This window comes from Halichoeres trimaculatus, unplaced genomic scaffold (genome assembly GCF_033239565.1).
Source record: "Halichoeres trimaculatus isolate MK-OKI-2021-1 unplaced genomic scaffold, fHalTri1.1 fHalTri1_scaffold_17, whole genome shotgun sequence".
NCBI lineage: Eukaryota > Metazoa > Chordata > Actinopteri > Labriformes > Labridae > Halichoeres > Halichoeres trimaculatus.
The window spans coordinates 8,120,145-8,145,253 of record NW_027437195.1 but is presented as its reverse complement, the minus strand read 5'-3'; the positions used below and the strand labels follow the sequence as shown (position 1 = coordinate 8,145,253).

The 25,109-nt window shown below is 43.2% G+C and overlaps 1 protein-coding gene across 5 annotated transcripts in view; it reads left to right on the top strand.

The window, feature by feature from the left end:
• daam2 (dishevelled associated activator of morphogenesis 2) overlaps positions 1–25,109 on the top strand; it is a 155,697-nt gene that overhangs the window by 31,254 nt on the left and 99,334 nt on the right. For 4 of the 5 annotated variants that reach the window (XM_074692581.1, XM_074692580.1, XM_074692579.1 and 1 more), the window contains exon 2: positions 24,755–25,041. In XM_074692581.1, the coding sequence (XP_074548682.1) occupies positions 24,874–25,041 (168 nt within the window). In that variant the 5' untranslated portion in view covers positions 24,755–24,873. Of the gene's footprint in view, positions 1–4,077; positions 4,336–24,754; positions 25,042–25,109 lie in introns of those variants that run through there. The other variant, XM_074692578.1, reaches the window with a different exon arrangement.

Below are 25,109 nucleotides of genomic sequence, written 5' to 3'. Positions count from 1 at the left end.
CAGTTTGTGCCCATTCAGGTCATATTTGAAACTTTAACTGACTGCTCTACATTCAAAGACTGATTTGCTGTGAAAATTGACATCAGATCTTAAACCAGATACCCAAGAATATCTACCATAAGATGCTTAATATGCCGTTCTTTATGCATCTGTATCAGCTCGCAAAGAAGACCCCAACATAATGTTGACATCAGCTGTAGGATGTTTTCTTCTTAAACTAAGCCCAGCCCTCTCCATATGCATCAGTTAGTAATCTGTCATGCTGTGATGGACGACACAAGGACGTCTGAGGTGCACTTAGCCAGACTGGTGTGTTAGCTCTGCCTATTCCTCTGGGTAACTTCTCCTGCTCTGGGGACAAAGATATTACCCTGGAGACGGAGTGGATGATATGCAAACCTGACTCTGAAAGAAAGAGCAAAGCAGGCAGTCGAGGAAGTGGACGTCATGGAGATAAGCTAGCTCTGTCTAAGAGGCGGGCTAATGGATGCATCCCCAGGGCTCGCTCAGGAATGCACCCAGGCATTACCGCCAGCAGCTTGGTGTCATCTGTCTTGTGTCCCCAGAGAAAGATGACAAATGGTATCATGGTTCCTCCTTTCTTTTCTTTCTCTCTCTGTCACATATTAGTGGCTACAGTTTATTTTCCTGGACTGCGCTGTAAATACCACAGTAAATACCGCTGTTTCATCAGTTTCAGGGATGGATAATGGTTACTGTTTGGATTTGAGTCCATGCTAAAGAGACCACTTTATAAGCTTTTGTATCGCTGAAAACATCTGTAAAATGAAAAAAAAAAAAAACTTAATTTCTTTCCTGCCAAAAATAACCTCACAGCACACGTTCATGGAGGCTGAGTACAGCAATCTTAAAGCTGTGCTATGCTTTCTGCATGAATGTGACGCAAGAAAGTGAGATGCATGGAACCAGCATGAGAAAACACATAAGTCGCGTTTCCACCAAGCAGTCCGGGTCGGTTCGTCTCAGTACGGTGCGCTTTTAGCAGCGTTTCCACTGACTCATCCCGGGACGAGTCCCTACAAACCGAGACGAGCCGTCCCACTTTTTTGGGACCCTTTCGTATGGGTGCCAGACTGAACCGATCCGCTCTCAGAAGGTGGAGCAACACACTGCAGACCGTTGATTGGTCAAAAGAATCGTCACTTACCCTGACAGCGGCTGCATTTCTCCTGGCGGCACACAGACTTCTCTGAAACGAAGCTTGATTGCACTTTGTAACAGAGAGCTACATGAAAATCACAGAGAGGACGAAATGCTGCATGTCTTCCATCTGTGCTCTTTGTTTACTGTGTCACGTTTTCTTCTTCGTTGGATTTAATAGCGGGGTAAGCTGCTACGGCGTCGCGCTATTGTTTACCAGCTGCGGCTTCCAGCTTACATGCCGCCCACCACGAGAGGGGGCAGTTTGCTGTGGAAACGCAAAAGGGATCAGACTTAACTGTCCCAAACCGTCCCAAACCGTACTGAACCGACCACTGCTTGGTGGAAACGCAGCTATAGACCTAGACCTAGAGAATCTAGAGAAGAGAGTTCTTTGCACTGTTTACAACATTTTTTTTCTCCACTTCCTCTTCTCTGCCAATTTTGGCAATGTCAGGACAGGAATAGTCCATCACACAGTTACCATGGTGATCTGTGTGTGATGAATCATAGTAATGCCAGTGTTTTTTTGTTCTTCAGAAACAAGGTGCTCCGGTTAGTCTGTGCATCTTCACGTGAAAGTTAGACATTTTTGGTGGTGTGTGATGCAAAAATGTTCTGCTTGACCACGCGAGGGGGCAGGGCTGCTAAAATCACATCAAATATCTGCTCTGACCCTTGCAGACGCGAAAAGCACAAACCAAGCTTTACCCATTTTGGACACTTCAAAATAAATGGATTTGATCGAGGGATGATGTTGAAAAATTGACCAGAAGTTCAAGTGTCTTGACTTGATTGACAGCCTAGCACATAATTTCTTAAAACACTAGCTTGACTTAATGTTTCCAGCATGGCAGCCACTTTCATTGAGCTTCAAAACTCTGCTCCAGAAACCTAAGGGTGGAGTCACTGAAAGCTGTCAGTGTTGATGTAATAGGGCCCTGGCTGTATGCTCGACAACCAACCTGGCTAAAGATGCAGGAAACATTTGTGAAAGACAATCATTGGCTCCATTTGTGATTGGCCAATGTAGATTTGGCTTTCTAAAAACAGATCGATTTAAACAGATAAGAACATCCAAATGCAGGTAAACATCTGGCTGTTGATATCATCCAGTTTTAACCCAGTTCTCGCTCCGAAGTCAGAATCAGCTTTGTTGGACCAATCCATTGAACAAACAAGAAGTTGACTCTGGTTGACTTTGCCCTTTGAGTACAACATTAAGGAATGGTAGGAAGTGAACAGGATGCTGAATGATGAGGAAATCTCTCTATGTAGTTACAGGAGTTCGATGGGTAGATATTTGTTCTGAAGCTTTGTGATGGTTAAGACGTCATCAGAGAAACGGTGCTGGGAAGGAAACTGTCATTGTGAAAGACGCTAAAACAATAAAGCTCTGTTTGACTCTACAATTACTGTCTGCTGTCATACTACCCAACATGTTCAAACCTCCATAAATCTGTTTGACATTCTTTGAGCTATCTTCACATTGTATTAGAAAAACTGGAATCAATAGTTCAGTATTGATCAGAAATCACAACCAGACAAGCTGTCACCCTGGCCGACTCGAAGAGCAGACGGGCAGTCTGGAGGAACAGATCACTCATCACGAAATCAATTCACATTTGACCTTTATCATCACAGCTGTGGGCAGGAGAGGGAGAAACGCACGACAGCTGAGGATGTCAGGAGATCTGTTATTGATCCAGCAGTTTTGGGTCAAGAGGCTGTCGTGGATATCTCAAGGTCTAGCTGATTGATGTGGAGATAAGTGGTGAATGAGGACAGAATGAGGATAGCGTTCAGGTTAATTTTAACATTTGTTTCTGGAGCAACTTCCTTAAATGGTCTTTAATTTTGTTGGAAGCTCATTTTGTGATTGCTGTCCTGAATTATTTCTCTGGTCATCGTGAATTGATGGTATTTTATCCAGGGAGTCTTGAGTGCTTTAGTTCTTGTGGCTGATATTTGCACCTGATAGGGTTAGACCGATTATTGGCCAGGCTGATTATCGGGGCCGATATTTGGCACTTTGGGGCATATCCTCATTGGCCTTTTTTTTTTTTTTTTTTTAAATACAATGGCCGATAAGAAACAAATTTAAAACTGGCTTGTTTCTGAAATTAATCCAACTGGTTGGTTATCGGCCTCCTTGACTACTAATAATCAGTATCGGTATCAGCCCCATATCAGTCTATCTCTAGCACCTAATGAACCCTTCATATTATCAAAGAAACATACTTGAACTGCAGTGCACTGAGACACTAATGGTGTCCTTCCTCCTTCCACACATCACATTTAGCTGAGCTAATGGAGCCCAGAACAATCAGGCACCCTTGTTGAACTTCTTGTCCATGAAAACTGGCTTGATGTCAGAGGAGAGCAGTTATAGAGAGGAAGGTATTTCATCTCTGGCATGTCTGTAGGTGTGTTTGTACTTACAGGTGTGTGTGTGTGTGCTTTCATGCATGTGTTGGGCATGAAAAGACGCAACAGGAAAAGAGGTTTCCTTTGGGCGTTTGTGTGATATGCCCCCATTCAAGACCTTTTTTTCCTGCTCAGAGAGGGAATGCACTGGGTGGAGTTGGGATACTGTGGGCTGAGGTTGGAAGTGTTGGCTGCCAAGGGTCATTTCCTTTCATCCTGTCGTCTCCCTTGACACAGCATAAAAAAACTCTGATATACTGCACAGAAATGCGTTAATAATCACAGCAAATCCATTACCTTCCCGATGACTTCCCCATCAGTGTTGTCATACACTGGGGCAGGACTCCAGAAGGGGAGGAGAGGGGAGGAGAGGGGAGGGGATAGTGATTTGAAGGCTGACCGCGAGTGCGAGAGCAGGGGAGGGAGGGGGGAGAGAAAACGGGGACAATGTCAACAGCTCGGCTCCCAGCACAGTCAGCTGAAATCCAGAGCTCTGCTCGGAAGCTCACAGAGAGCAGACAAAACGCTGCAGCTTCAGCCGTTAAACGTCAGACTCAGCAGAGGCATGGAATTTGGCAGCAAAACACAAACTGCAAACGGCAAAACCACGGACTCCGAGCCAGAATCTGCAGGAATTCTTTAAAATGTTCTCATAACCCTGAATTTTTCTGAAAGGGGCTTTATTTGACACTCCAAGTGAAGTGACATCGGGACAATTCATCTCCCAGGGCAGCCCGTCTGAAGTTGGTAAGTAAGAGATACTTGATCCTGACAGCGATACCCATAACCTGTTCCGGTCATTGTGAGTAACAGCTACACTGTGGGGCTCTTCATCCAGTGGGAGACTGCACACAAGACGGGCTACAGATGTTAAAGCATTTACTCTGAATCGTACTGAGAAAACTGTCTGCTGCAGCCAATAAAACAAGCAAGTCAGTAGTTTTAGCAGAAGGAAGAAAGACTGGCGAGCAGAACGGGCTACAAATCCTACAAATATATTAAAGTTTGCACATTTTTGTGTTGTTGTGATTGGAAGTAAAGGCACTTTTTTACAGTATCACCACGGCGCTTTATTGGTCATAAACAGCAGCAAAATCTGAGTTGTGAAATGTTAATAATCTTTATGTTTGGGCTCTTTCTCCTGTGGTGTTGACAACACATCTTGCTCCATCCACATGTGTGCTGGTGCATTATATGAGCTGGCATGTTGGAGTTAATGTTGGATTGAGATTTTTCTGCGATGGAGTGGAGTTTTGTTTCTATTGGAAGGATCTGCATGGTTTGAAGGTTGTGCCGAGATTCTGTGATTGTTGCTAGAAGACTTGATGAAATTCACTGCAAAAACTGAGATCTTACCAAGTGTTTTTGACTTATTTTAAGTAAAAGTTGTCTTTTTTATTCCTGATATGAGCCACATTCAACTGATCAGTCCAGAAATGTGTCCTGTATCAAGTTGTTTGAGGTCAAAAATGAGGTCTGAATTGCTTGCAACAAGTGGAACAAGAAGAATTTGCTCAAAATTTTGCTTAAAACTAGAATAATGTCTTACAAATAACTTTTCTCTTGTTCCATTGGCAGATTTTTTTTTTACTTCTTATAAGCAATTCAAAGCTCATTTTTGTCTTGAAATAACTTGAAATGAGACATTTTGTGGGCTAGTCAGGTGGATGTGGGTCATATTGAGCATAGACTGTATGAAACATGGACATAGTCTCCCTGAAGTCACCCGTCTGTAAATGAAGCAGATCGGCTATAGCGGCCATATTGGTAGTGACAAGGGCTTCGCATACAGCTATAAGGCGCCTGTCGGTCATGTGACTCTGAGCTGTGCCTCTGATTGGCTTTGAAAACTGCTTTTTTTTTGGCTTGGTGTGTATGTGACTTCTGGTGCTTTCTGAGCCAGCCTGAAGCAGGCACTCGAGATACAGCAGATTTTAGCACTTCCGCATTGTCTCATATTCTTAGAGTGGAGGTTGCTGCTTGATATTAAGTACAAGAAGATATTTCTACTGAAAATAAGACAAAAACACTTGATAAGATTTCATGTTTCCTAGTGTTCCTGTTTGGTTTTAACAACCAAGTCGCCCTGGGATGTCTAGGACTTGGTATCGGGGAAATGATTGGCATTTCAGGAATTGAAGGAGGACGGGACAGTGTCATTCATAGTACACACAGGTCTATTTTAGGGTGAAGATGTGGGCAGATGAGCTTGTTCATCAATCACACAGCCAGCCCTTTGGAGTGAGCCAGACATTCCATATATGCTCTGCATCTCCTCCCAGCGACAACCCATTAAGGAACCCAGGAAACAAACCTCGACTTAGCATTGAATGCTGCTTGCTTTTGGCATAGCTTCTTTACAGACGGTCCATTCACAGCATCTTAGACCAGCTCTAACATCGGGCCTATCTATAACTACCTCTTCACTTTTCAGGAAGCTCTCTTCCTCTTCTTGGAAGCGTTGCCCATCCCAGAAGCTGTCATCTTAGCTATAAACCCTTTCACGTGTGGGGAAAGGACAGTAATGAAAGTTCATACATCAGCCTTCCAGACTTCCACCTGTGAAATTGATTCAGGATGCCTGCTTTGAGTGTTTCGGCTTGTGGATGGAAAACATTCCAGCTGCAGTGTTTGTGAACATTTACTGGAGGCTGGGCTTTCAAACAGAGGATCTGGTGGATTATAGCAGTATGAAAAGGCACAAGACAAACATTTCTCCCTCTAAGTAATTAAGTCCCTTCAGTGGTTTGCATTTGAAGGTTAATGAAAAGAAGTTAATTTTGACATAAAAAGCACCACGTGTTCTTTCTTTGATGTCTTTTTGCTTTGTGAACAAGATAGTATCCATTTCCACCACATTAAAGGCTTACTCCTCAGCCTGCTGGAAATCCTCACTCCTACACTCACGTGTGCCAGGGGGCAGGCAGAGTGACACTGCTAAAAGATTCAGTGTGTTGGTCGGCCTGTAATGAAAGTTGAAGACTCACATGTAGCGTACATACGCACCCTGCGCTGCCGTCAGCGCTCTGTGGGCTTTTCATATTTTATCGACCATTACGGATGCATGAACGGCTCTCTCAGGATTAGAGGGAGTGTGAAGGGGAGTTAGTGAGCGTTATGGTGGGCTGTTGATTGCTTCAGTCCTGCTGTTGACTGGTAGGGCCTGAGAGGAACGTGGAAGAAGTCCGTAAAGCTGCTTAAACTCCTCTATCTGATCTGTTGGATGGGTTCCCCCTTGTGTTGTATGTACAGTGGAGTGGTTTCAGTGTCTGAGGAACAACACTCATGAAGATTTTAGGAGTAATGCTTCTGTTTCTTTATTCTACTCCCTGGAAGTCCCCACACTGTGTGTGTGTCCAATAGCCCTATTGTATTTGTGCCAGTGACACACTTTCTAGGGCTTATGATGTGTAAGCGTATCTCCTCGTTACACTGCCTCAATTCAGCGCAGCATTACTGCGGGCTATTTAAAAAATGGCTGGTCACTTCAGAGGGCTGTCCCTATCTTCACTGCTATAACTGTACCAGAAGAGCATTCCTGTGATTACCCACAAGTCCTCTGTCCTCTACTCTGCAGCTGTTGACCTTTTACCCAGGCAAGATTAACGGCTCAACAATGTACAATATAGAGTGCCGTGGCCCGCTCACTGACAGTTACAGGCATCTTTAAATGTTGGTGCAAAGGATGCTGCAGGCAAATAGTCAGCTGTGAACTGCTGAGCAAACCAGTGAGCCTGGTTTTTAGCATAAGACTAAATGGAGAATCAGTGGTGATGAAGATAGGTTGTCATTTTTACTTTGTTGAAAGTTAAGAGTTGCACTGTGGCTGAAGGAACTAATCCCCCTTTCATTCAAACAGGAACTTTGACTGGTCTTAAAGTAACAGAAAACTCAGGAAATGGTTTAAACAAAGTCATCCAAAATGGCATAAACAGCAGTGTAGCATTGGTTTGCCAACTGCAGCAGATTTTAGAAGAGCTAGCTAACAACCACCAGCCTTCTATTCTCCTTGCAGGTTCATATTCTCATACCTGTACTGCTGGACACAGCTCACAAACAACTTAGTCTTTATATTTTTGATTAAACCACCAACAAACCGCATAGAGATGCCATCCATCATTCATGACCGTTTGCATTACCATGAGAGGGCATTATAGCATTATGGCAGCAGCCATCTGCTAACTGAAACTAAAACTCTGGCTAGCAGTAGATGTTGGCACTACACCAAAAACAAGGAAAAACAAATACCCCATCATACCACTAGATGGTGTTAAGGGTAGCTCACCTGATGAAGGTTGTGGTTAGTAAAAATTGGGAGATCTCATTTCAAAGTCTTAATTTTCTTGTTCCATTTTAACACTGACTTTTACTAAGAAACCTGAACTTGCTAAGCTAAGTCTTCTGCAACCCTTTGTTAAAGTTTGCATTCTTTAAACTGTAATAGCGACCTCTCCGTGGATTATCTAAACTGTAATGCATCTTTCGTTCACACAATCAAATCTTGACCCTTCACCACCATAAAAAATCTGGATCATTAAAAGCCTCTGAGTCACTTGTTGGAATCCTCTGTGCTGATATAAAAGGGTGAATTCTTCATGGAGATGAGACTCCAGGGTGTGTGAAGAACACTGAGTCTCTCAGGAGCCACAATCCCTTCCCTCTTGAGAGTCATGGTAACTGGCTCCGAGGCAGACCTCCTGCCAGTTTTTTTTTTCTAAATATATAATAACACATCTTTAGTTAGACTGTGAGCTCGTGACTCTGGCGTTCCTCCTGTATGAAATAATTTGACACGGCTGGGTAGCGCTTTGGGGTTGGAGGGAAAGTGATGCCAAGGTTTGGATTTCATCCTGAGCCCTGTTAATATGTGGGAATGTCGGGGCCGGTGGAATGTGGCGTGGCCGACTTCCTTCTCATTCACAGTATTAATAGCATAGTTATCCCTGTGATCCGGCCCAGTCGATGAGCAGGGATGTGCAGTCGGCCACTAGAGAAGTGGGTCAACAGTTGCTCACAGCTTCCTTCTGATGTAACCCCCTGATGTGACCTCTGACCTGAACAATCTATGACATCTATATTTCAACGGTCCAGTGCACAAATGTTGGACTTGGTTCATTCAACATGTGGATGACCCTCTGAATACAGTGAACCATCTCTTACAGGGCTATGAAGGCATAACCCAGCCTCCACATCTTAGGCCTCAATTGGATGCTGGATCAGTAGGAACTGCGACATTGGTTGGTGTTTGGCCCCATGCTCTAACCCATGATGATTTTTGTGGTAGTTCAGTCAGCTATGGTATTAAAGCTTATTGATGATGGTTGCAGAATTGGAAAAGGTAACTCAATCTCACTTCACTTGACTGAGCAAGCCACAGTGTTCCTATGGCTTCAAGGGCTTTTGCTGCCAGCCTTGAGTAGACAGTGGAGGAACTGGGGATCTTTCTGTCAATCCTTTCCGTGTCCAGACCCGGTGAGGTTCCCCGTGTTGAGTCAAATTAAGCCACAGGCTCCACTTCTGGTGGTGCCCTTCCGTCAATTCCTTTGAGTTTCAGCTTTGCAACCATACTCCCCCTGGAACCCAAAGACTTTGGTTTCTCTGTACGCTGCTCTACATCTGCTTCATTTCTCAGGACCAGACGTTGCTGCTTGGCAAGGAGTGGACTTGTCTTCAAGACCGTAAACAAAGGATTTAGTTGGAAAGGACCCAGTGGGAAGCTTGTCATGGTCCCTTCAAGAGTCCATCTGGGCTGACCAGTGTTGGTCATCCTTTAGGGAAACAAGTGTGCCAGTCTGCAAACTTGGACTGACTGGTTGTTAACTTCACCCAAACTGTCTGCTTCTGCACTGGTTCTTGTTTCAACTTTTTCTCATGCAACTCGTGTCTGTGGTTCGTGGCTCCTATGCAGGGGTTTAACATGTTTAGAACAATTTGCTTCAAACTGCAACCGTGCACGGTCAGATACCCTGGGCCCCTCCACTGAGGCACAGTCAAAAACTCAGTTATGACAAACCCCCCTTATAGTTTATGTGGTCCATACCATTATGGATGTTCATTCCATCAGGAAATGTTTTTAATGCTGGATTTAATGAATGTAGCTAAATTAAATGGCTATTAATAACATCCCTGGAGGTTTGGAAACATCTCCCCTCCTCCTTTTTTTCCAGTGAGTAAGTGGAGGCATTTCCTCTCTTAAGGTGGGTTACTATGCCTCATGGCCCTATTAAAACCAACAGTGCTTATGTGTTTGTTTTGAGTGAGGCTAGAAGCCAACAAGACCTGTGAGAATTCTCAAATGTTGGCAGTGAAAGGGTTTATGATGTTAAAACAGTGCTAAGCAAGGAAGGTGGAGACTGAAAGAGTAATGTTGACAGCTCAAAAAAAGTTGAACTAGAGTGATTAACTTGAAGAAAATCAGTCTTTTTACCACCAAAAGGCATGTAGCTGTTTCCATTTTTCCTCATTTGTCAACCTGATCAGATTAGAGTGCAAATCTGTGGCCCTGTTGGTAAACAATAGAAAATGAAAAATGCTTCCTTCTCCTGAGCAAACATAGTTGCATTTGCCTCCAAGACAGTCTGGGAATATTTAAGCAAACGTATTAACTTAGAATAATTAAAGTGCTTCATCCTAATTGTAGTTGTGGATTTAAGTGGAAGAAAATTGACTTCTTCCCCTCTCTCATGTTATGCAAAGGGCAGTGCTGCACTGTATGGTGGCCCCCATGAAACCACACCTCCTGAGCATTGTGTTGCAGCTATTGTTGAAGCTTGGGGCCAGAAATGCGGTGTGTTTTCTGAAATTCTATGTGCCTGAAGTCCATTGTCATTAAGTTTCAGAAGTATCATTTCACTATGAGGGCTCCGTTTGTGTGTTTCGCCACTGACTCAGACAGACTTAAGTCCTGGCGTCACTGTCTGGAGGCACGACCCACAGCTCAACAGCTGAATAGGTTTTCAGCTGCCTCATCCTTGCGGCTTCTCCTATCTGATTGCAGGGCCGACAGGAAGCAATTGAGGGAGAACGTAAGCAAAGGAATGAAGGAAGGTTGGAGAAGGGGTTTAAGAGAGAAGGGGGGTATAGGGAATTGTTGGTGGGGCTGTGAAAAGGAGGGTGGGTTTCTGATCTCTTGATTCTGGACTCTTCCTGGAAGATGCACGTAGGCATGGGAATGTTGACATCGCTTATCTGTGTCTATCCTAAAGACTTGTACATCGCCTGTGCATGGAGCTTTAGCAAGATAAATATTTGATTTTTTTTTCCAGTGACTGCATCTCTGTCTTGCTTGGACTTAACTCATAGCGATGTAAACAGTTCTTAAAAAGATCTACTGAAGACTTGGGTTTAGGGGACGTTTTCAGGTTGTATCCTAGTATCAGGATTTTTGGTTTGATGATCTTAAATTGTGATTTTTTTCCCCCCAGATTTACATTTTTTATTTTAGGCTTTGTTTATAAGCTGGGTTGGAAAAAAAGTTGAAATGACAGTTGAAAACTGAGTCACATGTGATGTACATTTTTGAGGAGAATATGGCTCCTGATATAGTCTGTAGATACCATCAGCATCATTAATCCTTTTCACATGGTCTGCTGTCAAACTAAAAATCGTAAAAATCTGAAATATCAAAGAATAAAGTATTTACACGTGACATAATCAATTCGAGCACGACCGTGTGGAGGCACACACAACAGAATGGGATTGAGTTTACATAAGATTATTGTCCAAAAACATTAAATTACTGTTGTGTAATTTGCTGTGCTAATTGGTCAGACCAAGAAAAAACCTTGCATAATGCTTTTGACTACCAAAAATGATCACAGATTAAGGTAAGGAGTTTAAACAGTTGTCCAAAGAGTGGAGAACATTGTGGTTAGCTAACTACATCAGAATTTCCAAGGCAATAATCAGACATTAATCTCATCATTTGAGTCTGTTCACAGCATTTCCTGTCAGGTAGGAGGTTTTTCTCTGCCCATAGCATCTTAAAATCACACTTTAGTAACAGAAAACATATTACAATAGAGTTGATTAAGAGGTAATTTAGGGCAAAACATATTACGTAAGTGAAACTCATTGTCTCTCAGGTGACTTTTTTAAAGAGCTGGAAAGTTTGCCTCTCCCAAAAGAACATCATTTATTCTGTGGACCACCTCTCCCATGAAAGATATAGTAGTAACATCCATGTTTTCATATCTTTGGGTAGGCGATGATCATGATGCTAACTCCTTGTATGGGTCTGTCCCACTTATTAGATGTAATTTTAAAAAATTTCTCTCTTTCTTTTTGGCTGAGTCTGTTAAAAAGAGTTTTAGTGTGCTTTTTGTGTTTTTCTACGTTTGTTGGCAGATAAGACATCTTAAAATCATATTTTACCGTACACTTCTATCTCTGTCCATTCAATGTTTATGTTCATGTACTTCCAATATGGCCGCACATCTGGTTAACTAACTAAATTGTGACATCAGTGCAAACACTCTAGCAATTTAAATTGAAACAGTACCCCAAAAATTGTAAAGGATTTGAACTGGGAGAAAAGCACATCATCCCAGCCCTAGTGACAATAGACTATACAATTTATGGGCATGGCTCCTTATACTGTCTGTTTATGATTAAGTTTTGAAGCTCTTCATTGATGGGACCCATGTTGGTAACTTAATGCATACAAGAGAAAGTAACTGACTGGACTTTCTGAAAAGGTAAACACTGCATTAACAGGCAAAAACAAAACCAGTTGTTCTTTTTTTTATTCATTTTTCTTTTATTGACATAAAATTTGTTCAAATTGGCACATTTTGAGATGTCACTGATATGACTCTGTCAACCCTGATATGATCCAAAATTGAATAACTTAAAAAAAAAGTCAGACATACAATCCCTTTTTATATTTTGAAAAGAATCATCACCTGCTTACAAAATGAGTTGCCTTGTAGACCAAAGACAGTGACTAAGTTTTCAGAGCATGCTGTCATTGTTATAAATACTTGCCCTCTGCAGATCAAATGCACATAGACTCTAAATGTAGTGGCCAGACTTTTAATGTTATTCAGGCTGGATTCACTATCCCTGCCTGTACCATCCTGTTCCCTGATGGGCCCCAGCAGAACTGTTCAAACCAAAATCCCTTAACTATTGTCCAGGTCCACATGAGAAAGCCTCTTGGTGTACAGGCGGTGGAGCTTCTGTGTGCTTTCAGAGCCAGCGCAGGAATGCATCCCATGTAAATTTACCATGAAACACTGAAAAGCTTCTGCGCTGTGAGCATGGACTGTAAGCCAGGGTCATTTGTCTGTTGAGACTGTAACGTGCTGCTAACCACACAGACTTGCTCAGGGAAAAGATAGATGGGTGATGTCGCCCTTCAGGAATGCAAGTCCCAATGCTGGTGGTGGATTTAGTGTGCTGTGTTTATCATGTACAGTGCATTTCGATCCATCAGCATTTCTTCTCATAAAACCTGCAAACTGACCACCCATGTTGCTAAACCCCATGCAGCAGAGGAAGTGATGCATGAATTAACTCTTTTAATCGGTGTGACAGAACAAACTAGTGGTTCTTGCCTGTGTGTTGCACTTATTTAGCTAATTAGCACAACAGTTTGACCCCTGACCCTGAGAGAGTAAGATAAATGATGTGTACATTGCTTCTCCGAGGCCTCAGCAGTGACTGTGGGTGGGCCACAGACCCGATGGGGTCCATGGGAGAGTGAGTTCTCAGTGTCCCAGGTGATTTGGCTTTGGGCCATTGGCTGTGGAGGGGGTGAGAAGAATTGAAGCGTGGGTCCATTAGTCATCGCGCAGAAAAGCAGACAGTCGAAAGGAGGGTACGACGTGTTGGAAAGGGCATGTCTGGGGCAACAGCATCCAAAGGGTGGCATGGCAACAATGTGTCCAATGGCGGGGTTTAGTCACTGCTTCATGTCAAATTAATGAGCAGGGATGATTCACCTCCAGTCAAAGGACACATGTAATCCAGTACACAACCAGGACTACCCACAAATATGAGGCATGAAGACATAAGCTAACACAGCTCCATTAAGATCCTATGCTGTGGTTTTAATGGTATCCCTGCTCCCTGGTTTACTGTTTCAGTCCTTTGTGGTTCACATATGGGCCTCAGAGTTTACTTTCAACTTGTGATTTGTCATCTGCCATGAGTGCCTGGTCCCAATGCCCCCCTTTAAACCTAGAAGATCTGGACCCTTATGGATTTTCATTGCATCAGGTGTACAGTTTGTTGACTCAGACCAGCACATAACAAGGAATTGTTGGTTTGTTGTTGTAGTCAAGTTGTAAAGTTGAGTAGAATCTGCTATTGACACACTGATTTTATTTTCAAAGTCACCAGATTGTGGTTTCAGTACTTGATTTCCTGTCCTGCTTGGTGCCAATCAATGTGCTGTTGCTCCAGCAAAAGTAGAAGTCTCAGTGCCAGAGCTGAGACACAGCCAGAACTCTACGGAGCTGGGCCAGTGTGAGTTGACACATCGACTTTAATTAAAACCTATCAGATCTGGTGCTGTGATATTTGGAAGAGGCGGTTTCCCTGGTGTGCTCTTAATCATCTGGTCCGACAGACTTTGACATTAAGATGATGAAAGCTCCATTCAAGTGACTTCATTTCCTTTTTTGGAAAGACACAAAGACACAACACATAAAGACACAACACATAAAGACACAACTCTGTTCATTTCAGTCTGCATCAGAGCAACATGAGCTTGTTAAATCTCCTTAAATCAAACAAACTCCTGCTCTACAATAGTGATGCTTTTCAAAAAAAGAAATTCATAAAGCAATTTTTCTTCTTAGATTGATACATTAGTATTCTGTGTGACCATAAATGGCACCAAATGAACCAGGGTGGCATTCTGACTGACTGTTCCTGCTGGTTTTGGACCTCCACTAATGTTCCTCCATTGCTCCCTTCACCAACTGCATGCCAACACTTCACCAAGACACCACCAATCCCTTAATCTGGATCTGGCATCTTGTTCCAGCCTGTGCCAGCGTGGCACTGCTCCCCCCTCCGTCGTCTGGTGCTTACGTAAGCCAGACTGTACCCTCTTCCTCAACCCATTACCCTGGAGGGATGGTCCTAATTTGTGGGACCCAGATACAATGTGTTTGCTGCAGGCTTGCCTCTGATCTTTTATTCATCGCCTCTTTCTTCTGTGCCGTCTACTTGTCATTAGTTTCAAGCAGCTTTATAACGGCGTTTTGTGTTTTCCTCCACTTGCCTTCTTTTCTTTGCTTCACTGTCACTGGGAAGGATTAGGCTTGTAGGAAGAGGAAGCTATTTTAGAAGTCATTCATCCATCCCTTCATTACAGAGAAAATGACAAGGGCGTTTCCTTGAAGTGAAAGTAAGTCGCAGGTAGAGGCGCTGAGGTGTGAAGGAAGGAAGGGGGGAAGGAAGGAGGATGAAGGAGGGAAGGAGAGTGAGGATAAAGGAGGGGTGCAGAGAAAAAGTTGGCAGTGAATGATGCAGCGTTTCTGATTGGGATGAAGTGTGACACGTTTTTTGCGTCTTACACTCAGAGTGTTGTGATGTTTGACAGATGTGGTGTTGAGAATTGGAAATTTCATTCGCACAGATGTTAGAGGAGGTGTATACCTTTACAGGGATCACTCAGTCCCTGCACACTCACAGTCACACAGCAGGAGCAGCAGCAGCTCTTCTCTCCTCACTGCTGCCCCCTCCGCCTCCTCTTCCTCCTCCTCCTCCACTGACCTACTTCCCGGTGCTGTGGATGAGGCGATGAGGTAGTGGGCTGAATGAGAAGTGGCAGCAGTATCTCCTTTTTATCCCTGCCTCCCTCTCCTCTCCTCTCTCTGCTCGGCTGCGCTCCAGACTCTTCAAACACACACAGCGAGCAGCCAGCAGGCTCCTCTCTCTGCTTCAGGGCTCTGGGTGTGTGAGTATGCTAATGCTGCATGTGTGTCTCTGCCTACATGTGAATCTGGAGTGGGTGTGTCTGAATTTTGCAGCGTGTGCACATGTGACTGCGTTGCTATGCTCACAACATGCAGTTTTCTATGCAGGGGCATAAAAATGGGTGTGTTTTCATGCTGTTTCTCTGGCATGTGTGTGTAAGCAGAAACACTTGTCTGTCAGAACAAGCAGTCAGCAGAGACAAATCTCTGCGCTCCTCTCGAAGCATCTCCGGATGTGACAAAGACTGGTCTAATTAGCACGAGCAGAGCTTTCTCTCTGTCATCGATGGCTTCCTTTTCCTGTGACTTATATCACAGCTGGACATACATCTGTTTCCCAGTGACAAGCAGGGAATAGTGAGGAAGTCTGTTTGAGTCTGAGTGTGTATGTGAGTGCAGTTTTCCATGTCAGAATGAGCTCTGGATGTGAGACAAGTCACTGACACGAAAAAAAAGAACTGGAGGGAAAAAGAAACAGCAGAGAGAAAAGAAGGAGTCTGAAGCAGAGCTGCAGAATAAACACTCCTCATGTGAATTCTTAAGGATTAAAAGATATTTGCTTTTCGCTGTGATTGAGACAAAGTAGGATGATGAATTACAGACTTATGTTGGTGCATCAAACTGCTTTTCAAGGCTTATAGACTTTTTTCCCAGACAGTATGCATGGATTTAAACTGAGGTATGCCTTCAATATTAAAAAACAAATAGAAAAAAAATCCCAGCTGATGATGAGGTGCTGTACGAGGGTTGAATTTACTCATGACTCCTTAAAAGATCACAATATTTGCCCATATAAAGGCATGGCTGACTTGACTGACAGGTGAGCACCCTGTGGCTGTTAGCAAAGATGCTAAAGACCCACCTCTTTACCTCATCCTAATGGCCAAAGTACACCAGGTCCATCTCTGGCTCTGCTTCTTTACAGCACTGGATCAGACAGGTTTCTATTCAAGTCAATGTGTCAACTCACATTAGATCCTCTCTAGTGTCCTTGCTGCATCCCTGCTCCAGCAGGCTGCAGCAGATACGCAGCTGTCCCAATTTTACGGGATACCAGAGCTGTGACTCATCAATTTACCAAAGGGCAGATTGAGTGGCACTAGAAGTTGTGTACAAAAACTACCTAAAAGGAGCCAGCGAGTTTCAAAGTAAAATAAACTGTGTCAAAACAAGCTCATATCTAAGGGCGCAGTCACACCGGCCATCCAAACCATGTTGTGTTCAAGCACGATTGCCCCCCCCCCGTAGCGCTGTTCCCCAGCTGGAGAGTACGACCAGTGGCCACACTACTCTAATATAAACCAGACTTTAGCAGGTATAACACCGGCATGGCCCACCTATGTCATCATGAAGCATCTGTTTATACAAAGCGTGATCTCATCAGTCAGCTCAATGAGACACAGGGAGCACTGCTACAACTTAAGAGACTTCTAGACTGATGTTTCCTCATTTTGACCAGACACAGCCCTCTGACACCCACGCCATTGTTTAAAATGAGTGTTGAGAGGAGTGGTCGCTGCCATCATATGTCATGGAAAGGAATGGGTACTGAATTAGGCACTTTTATAGGTACCAACCAAATTCTGTCAAAAAAACTAGGTACTGATTCACATAAAATCAAAAGGTACCATGTTGAGGTACCTGAATGCATCCTTGTGACTGTGAGGGAGTGGAAGAGTAGGGGAATTTTCATCCTGGACATGAACACAACATTGCAAAGTTTTATACTGAAGAATAAATATGTCAAATAGATTTTTAAAAAATATTTTATTATTAAACAAATTGATATTTTTTACCACATAAACACAAAAAAGCACTGAAAATTGGTACTGTTGAGTACAGGTACTGATTACCAGGTACTGGGCATCGGTCCCGTATTGTTTCACGTGTGAAAGGTATCCATCCCTAGTCATGGATCATATGTCATGGATCATACGTGCATGACGTGAACTGTGTTGAGGCCCACCGCTGTGATACGTGCTTAAGCACGGCACACCTGTGGTCACACCGGCCAAACAATCTTCTTAACTTGTCTACAACAACAAACTGACATTAAGAGTGGAGTCAGGCCAGGAGTCAACAGGTTTGAGGTTTCACAGCCCAACATGAACAAGAAAAGGAGCATCACTAGAGTTGGAGACATAGTATTGTGCAAGGAGCTGTTCTGAAAAGGCAGCTGGTGTGAGTTGACCTACGCAGTCGACACACAATAGAGCAGTGACACATCTGGTGTATTCTCGATGTAACAAAGTTAGGTTGAGTTCAGTGTTTTATGCCTTCAGGGTTAAGTTATGCTTTATCACACTGAGATGTTTTGTCTCTAGGTTTAAGCGCAAAAAGATATTAAGCTTTGGCCAAGTTTAGAGCCTGTTCAATGCAAAGTTTGAGACTGTTTTGATTTTGCCCAATGAGACAAGAAAACTCTGATTCCTTATTACAAAATCTCTGCATAGGGCTTATTTATATTAAACAAGACATTGCTCCTGCATGTGTATATCCTCTAAACCTGCATTTATACCATACATCGTGTAGGCACAGCCTCTTTTGAATGTCCTACACAAGCATACCGTCTAATTCAAACGTTTACATCCATGCTGCGGAGTGATGTGGTTTCTCTGAAGTCACACCACCAACACACTCGTAGGTGGTGTCGTCTTAATGCTGCCATGTTGAGCCTTTGCATCTTTCTTTAAGTGGATCCTGTTTGAGTCAAAGCGGCTAAAGGTTGAACTTCTGTCACTGAAATCATCAGACATTAGATATTCCAGATTGTTCCTCTTTTGGCCTCGACAAACAAGCATCAAGCACAGCTTCCTCTGTAGTGGACTGGTCCTGTTTTGTCTTTGATGTATTGAAGGAAAGATCAGCTGTTCTGCTCCTGCATCAAGGCTCCTTATTCAATATTTCTACACAAACTGACTTAAGCAGAAGCACATAAATGAAGGAGGAAACAGAAGAGGTGAGGAAGGAGAATAAATCTGGAGGGAGGAAATGCGTGGCAAAGAAAGATGACAGATGTTACTGTCAGAGGGGGGGTTGATGGAGGGAAATGTCACTGCTTCACCCTGAAAGAGAGGAATAATGGGAGATGACAGCGAGTCAGGGAGGGAGGGACAGAGGGATGAAAAGAAAAGCTGGGAGATAAGAGGGGCGCTCAGGACACATATGGCAGCGGACATGGTCAATTTGAATGTGTTTGTGTGGGGACACTTCACAGAGAATAATAAAGGTAACAGCGTCTCCAGTGTGTGTGTGTGTGCCTCCTCATGTTTCTCTGGATATGAACTGTGTTTCTGTGTGTGTCCACTGTAAGTGTGTGTATCTGGATTCCTTGGCCTACTTTCTCTGGGCATGAGCTGGAGGACGGCCAGCAGAAGTGGTGTTGAGTGAGGACTGGCCGCACGTGGGGCTCAGCAAGAGCGTGAAGATAGAAGCAGACACACACACACACACACACACACACACACACACACACACACACACACACACACACACACACACACACACACACACACACACACAGACTTACACAGACTGGACGAGAGGTTTAAGTCGTGTTTTATGCTGAATGGCTTTAAAACCCCTGTTGAGCGGCCTCTTTTCCATTAGTCCCAGCCAGCTGTCCACAGCAACAATAACTAATTCACCAGCATAAAGTTCTGGCAGCAGCTCCCACTTTATCTCCTGCTCATAAAATCGATGAAAGCCGTCGCTGTTAACAGTTTGAGGTGGAGTCTCCTGAAGTGTGAACGTATGGAACAGACCTCAGTGATTTACCTCCTGAACTGTTTTTTTTTTTATTATCATCTCACAGCTTTAAGTGTCGCACTGTTTCCTCTTCCCACTGACTCAACTCGGTCTCATCCACAGTATGTCCGTGCACTACATATGTGTAATTTTGGTTAGCATGCTTATGGTTAGCCACTTCTGGTTTGGTAAAAGTCAATGACACACATGTAACAATTTTCTCAAACTGTTATCACCGAGCCTTTGTGAGAGAAAAACAGCTCAAAGCTTGGGCTGAATGCTGAGATTATGACTGCGACTCAGCTGCAACCTTGAATATGGCCAGTAGAGACTTATTTCTTTGTGTATAGTAAAAAAAAATACAAATACAGTTTTTATGGTTAAAGTGGGCAAAGCCAGGAGCTTTTGTTCTACAAAGGAAAAGTGTTTTTTTTTTTTTTTTTTTTTTTTTTTTTAGTCATGGATTATTTTCTTTTATTCAATCAGGGTTGTATGAGGTTTGTGTTGCTATGAAGTGTATTACCAACATGAGCCCCAGTCTCTGCTCAACCCCTTTGTCAAAAAACTGTCCGGGAACCCAAACAGAAACTCTGCCAGCAAGTTCTGCAGACTCTTTCACCTCTACCAGCGCTATTGCACGCAGCCAAAAAAAAAAAAGAATCAGAAATGCTTCATTTATCCCAAGATGGAATTCAGTTACCCTAATGCACGATAAAGTAAGTACAAACAGAATGTAAAATCTCAGATGCTGTCTGCAGTGAGGCTATCAGAGTGCTGAAAACTGTACACACAGTTTTGGTTTGTTGACAGGGGATGAAAACAGCCAACAGCGTGACATACAAGATCTACCTGGACAGGTCAGATTGTCAGAGGCCCACAGCAAACAGCTCAGTGTGAAGGCAGCAGATCTGTCAATGGTGATGGTGTGGTCAGTAATATCCTGATGAAGCCACAAGATGCTGCATTACTGCATAACTCCATCTGACTCCTGGGTAGTCCTATTAGCTTCTCCATCTTATGTACCAGAGATCACACTTTGCCTGTAATGAGAAAGGGAAGACACGGCTTGGAAACAGCAAAAAACAGACCACACCTCTCTAGGGATGGGTACCTTTAACATTTGAAACGTTCCGGTACCGATGCCTGGTACCTAGCAATCAGTTTCAGTACTAAACAGTACCATTTTCTGGTACTTTTTTGTGTTCATGTGGTAAAAACAATCAATTTTATAAAATAAAGTAATAATTAAATCTCAAATTTACTTAATTAAACATATTTTTTCTTTAATTTTTATTAAACTTGCAATGCTAGGTTCATGTCCAGCATGGAAAATTGCCTACTCTTCCAGTCCCTCACAATCACAAGTGTTTAGGTGCCTAAACATGGTACCTTTTGATTTCAAATGAATTGGTACCCCGTACTTTTGAGAGAAATAGGTCGGTACCTACAAAAGTACCTAATTCAGTACCCATCCCTACACCTCTCTACAAACACAAAGAAAAAAATACATGAACAAAAAGACACCAGAGAAAGTTTTGATATGGACAAAGCAGAGAGGCAGCTGGGCTATGGGTTAGTCGATGGTTTCATTGCAGTTTTTATTCAGTGTTACCAAATAATGTAGATATATGAGGACACTGTAAAAGAGCAAAAAACTACAGTTTTTCAAGTTCCTTAATTTGAAGCTGGCTCCAGAATCACAGGAAGTCACATACAAACCCACTCTGAAAAGATGTCTTGGGCAATCATAAACGTGTTTTTAGCCTGGTCCGTAATAACATTTCTTCATATGAGAAACAGAGTGGGATGGGGTTAATTTATGATTCATGAAGGTGTAAAAAGGTTATGACTTTTCTCAAATTAGAGACCCAACTGATTTGACTGACTGGTGGACAGACTGTAGCTGCTAGCCAGGAAGCTAAGAGCCAGCCTTAACTCTGCTTCTCTGCCTTTTGTTTGGTTGACCAACAGGTTGAGTCTGCGTTTCCAGCCAGAACTGTGTATCACAAACTACTGTCTGATATCACAACATGCTTAATGCAGTCTACGACCTGCACAAGTATATTGCCATTAAATTTTAACACACTAACCCAACAGCCAGGACTGTTCATTTGCTTAATATTATTTAGACTGTGTTTGTGGCCTGTAGCACAAGAGTCCACTTCTGTTAGCAGGAGACACATTCACACCATGCAGGAGGCATGGGAGCAGCAGGAGCTGAGTGAGAGCTCACAGGTCCCACAACAGGTTGATCCCACCCTCACAGGGAGTTTCTCAGGGATTGTCACCTCTGCTATCATAACACACACACACAAGCACACACACTGCTGCAGTATCAAATGAACCTCCCTCACAGGCCAACATATACAAGATGCCACACATGCTGTAATCCACATGAAGCGCACTGATGCAATGAGAGTGAAACAGTCCCTGTATTTAAAAGTGATAATGCAGAATGATTCAAGATCTAATCTGGGTCAGAAGATATGGCTGCTCTGTGTAACAAGCTAGTTCAACCAGCCTCTTGTTCGCATTAAGCCGTGTACAACTCTTTGTCTTATAGAACGATGGCTGACTCAAGAAGGCGGAAAGAAAAGCAAATGAGCAAAAGATGAGAAGGGCAAAATGGAAATGTGCTGTTTTTTCTTGTCTTTTTTTCCCTCCTGTCAAGGGCCCTGTGCATTCATAAAGAATTCACCAGTGGGCTATTTTTAGACTGTGCAGCTAGAACTCAAGGCTGAACAAACGTTTGAGAGGTGGAGAGTCGTGCTCTGTTCAGACGTGGTGTATTGTGGCTTTCTGTACCAATTCAAGCTGTAAACTTTCACTGCCATATTAAACAAGCAGCTGCAGAGCTCCAGGCAGTACTTAATGCATGTTAGGTTATGTACAAACTCTCAATAAAAGCGTAACATTTGGAGTAAAGAGGGAACATTTGCTTTTGCTTTGCTTACTGAATGGCAACTTCATGCATTCTTTTATTGTTTTCTGTTTACAAATTGATTTCCTGGTCAAATATTTCGTCAGGATCTGAATGTCGGGGATCGTTGGCATGACAAGCTCGAGGTCCTTTCATTCACAAATGCAGTAAACTGTTGCATAAAGAAGAGCTGTGTGAGCTTCCCAGGGTGTGAGCTCACATTGTGGAAGTGATTTTGTGGCTGATAGGACGTAATATGGTGTAAAGAGTGTATCATTCAGACACCCAGACCACCCAGATCCTTTTGGTGGCATTGAGGAAATCCTCCAGGGTGTCTCAGCCTATTCAGGCGTCCTGTCCTGCTGAAGAGAATGTCATTCACCACTGTCCATAAACACACACACACACACACACACCACACACCACACACACTCACAGAGTAGGATCCATTTATGGAGAAGAGGGCACTGCTGGGGCAGATCTCGGTGCAAGTCTGCAAAAACACACACACTGCACAGGCTCTATTGTACAACATGGACAAGAGCTTTCTTTGTGATGGTGGAAGAGCAATATACCCATATATCACAGCGTCCCCTGCTTCCTCTCTGCCCTGTTCTACTCCTTCACTGTATGAAGCTGTTAGCTCAGGCTGCCATGACTCAAGCATCAGTTCATCGACTGACAGTTTGAGGCTTGGAGTTTTGGTACTATAGATGTTCCCTCATTGTTATTTGGAGCCAGAAGTGACTTGAACGTGACAAGAAGGTAGAGCTGGACTGGCTCCACAGGTTAACAGGTTAGCTCACAGTGTGTTATCAGCCAATGCTTGAGATTCCTTGGTTTGTTAGTAGGGATGGGTGAGTAGAAGTAGCAGTATTGGGCCGATACCAGCCTTATTTCAAGGTGTCGGTATTTGCGAAATACTCAGGGCAAAAAAACCTCATGTCAACTAAGTCCTCCTTGCCAGTAGTTGGTGCTATATTGCTAGGGTGTGACACCACAGCAAATGTATCTCAGTTCCTGTCCAGATGACATGAATGAACCAGGGGGAGTTAACAGTTAAACAGTTTTATTTTGCACTTTAGTTTATCTGAAATCAATTACAAACAACTCAGGCAGTTATATTTATTTGCACTCATAAACTCAGAGATAGTTGTTTTTGTTTCATTTTGGACTTAATGGCAGAGTGACTGTGCTGTTTTTGTTAAAAATGATCCATCACTGTTCATTGGAATGTTAGGTATCAAAAGTACCAGTAGTATTGGTACAGTATCTATGAGTACTCAAGAGGGAGTACTTGTACTGGTCTTTGTCTGACAAAAAGTGGTATTGAACATCCCTATTTGAAAGATTCATTAGTGATTTGATGAAAGAGAAAGATTTATTTAATACAGCCAAACACCGGACCACAGAGTCTGTGGGTAAATATGTTCAGTAGGTTTACTAGGGTAGCTAATGTTAGCAGAGCTAGCACCACCAGCCTGTGGTTCTCCATATAGGTTTATGTCCACATATCTGTGCTGGTTGAGCATTAAAGAAACAAGCTGCATACAACTCTGTTTCTGTGTTCTTGATTAAAATACCACTAAATTGCACCATGTTATAAGATGCCATCTGTGCTTGTTTACATCCAGGTAGCAGAGCAGTATAGCATTACTACAGTAGCTGTTAAGTAGAGCTATAGACATGGGCTGTTTCCCACCTACTTGACTAGCAGTGCCTACTACACTAGCAGTGCCTACTATTTTGACTGAAATTCAGTCTGTAGTAGTCAGTATGTGAAAACTTGCAAAACCTGCAGTATATCCCTGGATGTCCTACTGATCCAGGAAAATTTCTCAGTAGGCAACGGACCAGTCTACCTGGCATACTGTTTCCCACAATGCACTGTGCTAACACTACATACTACTACATACTACATTTACATGTAGTATGTAGGAGGTGGTTTGGAAAACAACCACAGTGAAGTGATGATAAGCTGTGATACAAAATTTGACCAGCTTTAATGCCTATAATACCAACGATCTTGGTTGACTACATGTAATCATCCAAACCAACACATCCCAGTCTTAATGGGATTATTACTTCCGAGGTAAAAATGAAAGATTATGAACTAAAAGTCATAAATAAAATATTTGTTGATGCTGGAATTGGCTAACTTTGTCCTCCATTTCTTTAGAGTCTTACTTTTCTTCATATCTGGCAACAAACTTCTGCATTTGAGGCCATTCCCCCTGATAAAAAGACGTCTTTTTATTTGCCATGTATATCATGGAGCTTCTTCTCAAAAAAACCTTGTGGTTGTCATTTTTTAATCAGTTGGTGAAAACGTTTTTCTTCTTTTTTGGTCTTCACATTGACTTGTTGAGTAGTTTCTTGACGTGTGAATTCAACCATGAAGCCTTTATACATCCTCTGTGGTTGATGTTCTCTGCAGATCAGTTGAATTATTTACTGATCATCAACATGACATGCTCTGATTCTCCCATCTTGCTGAATTATATTCTCAAACAAACCAGTTTGGATCTTCGACGTACCATTAACCTTTTCCCTCTCTTCTCTCTTCCAGATCATGCCCCCTAGATAGCAGCCTCGTCCTCCTCTCCTCTCCCCCTCCCTGCCCCTGGCCCCCCTTCTCTACCTTCCTGGTCCAGCGTCATCACTGCCACCTGTGTCACAGCAGCCGCCATGCCCCCCAGGAAGAGGACGCGGCCGGGCCTGGGCTTCCTGTGCTGCTTCGGGAGCAGCGAGCCCCCGGAGATCAACCTGAAGGACAGCGTGCCCCTGCAGCTGCTGGAGTTCAGCGCTCCCATGCCGCCTGCTGAGGAACTGCATGCACGGTTCTCTGAGCTGGTGGTGAGTAAAGCCTGCCTGTCTTAGTATTTGTGGAGGCAACGAGATGAAAGTCTTCTCATTGAGTAAAA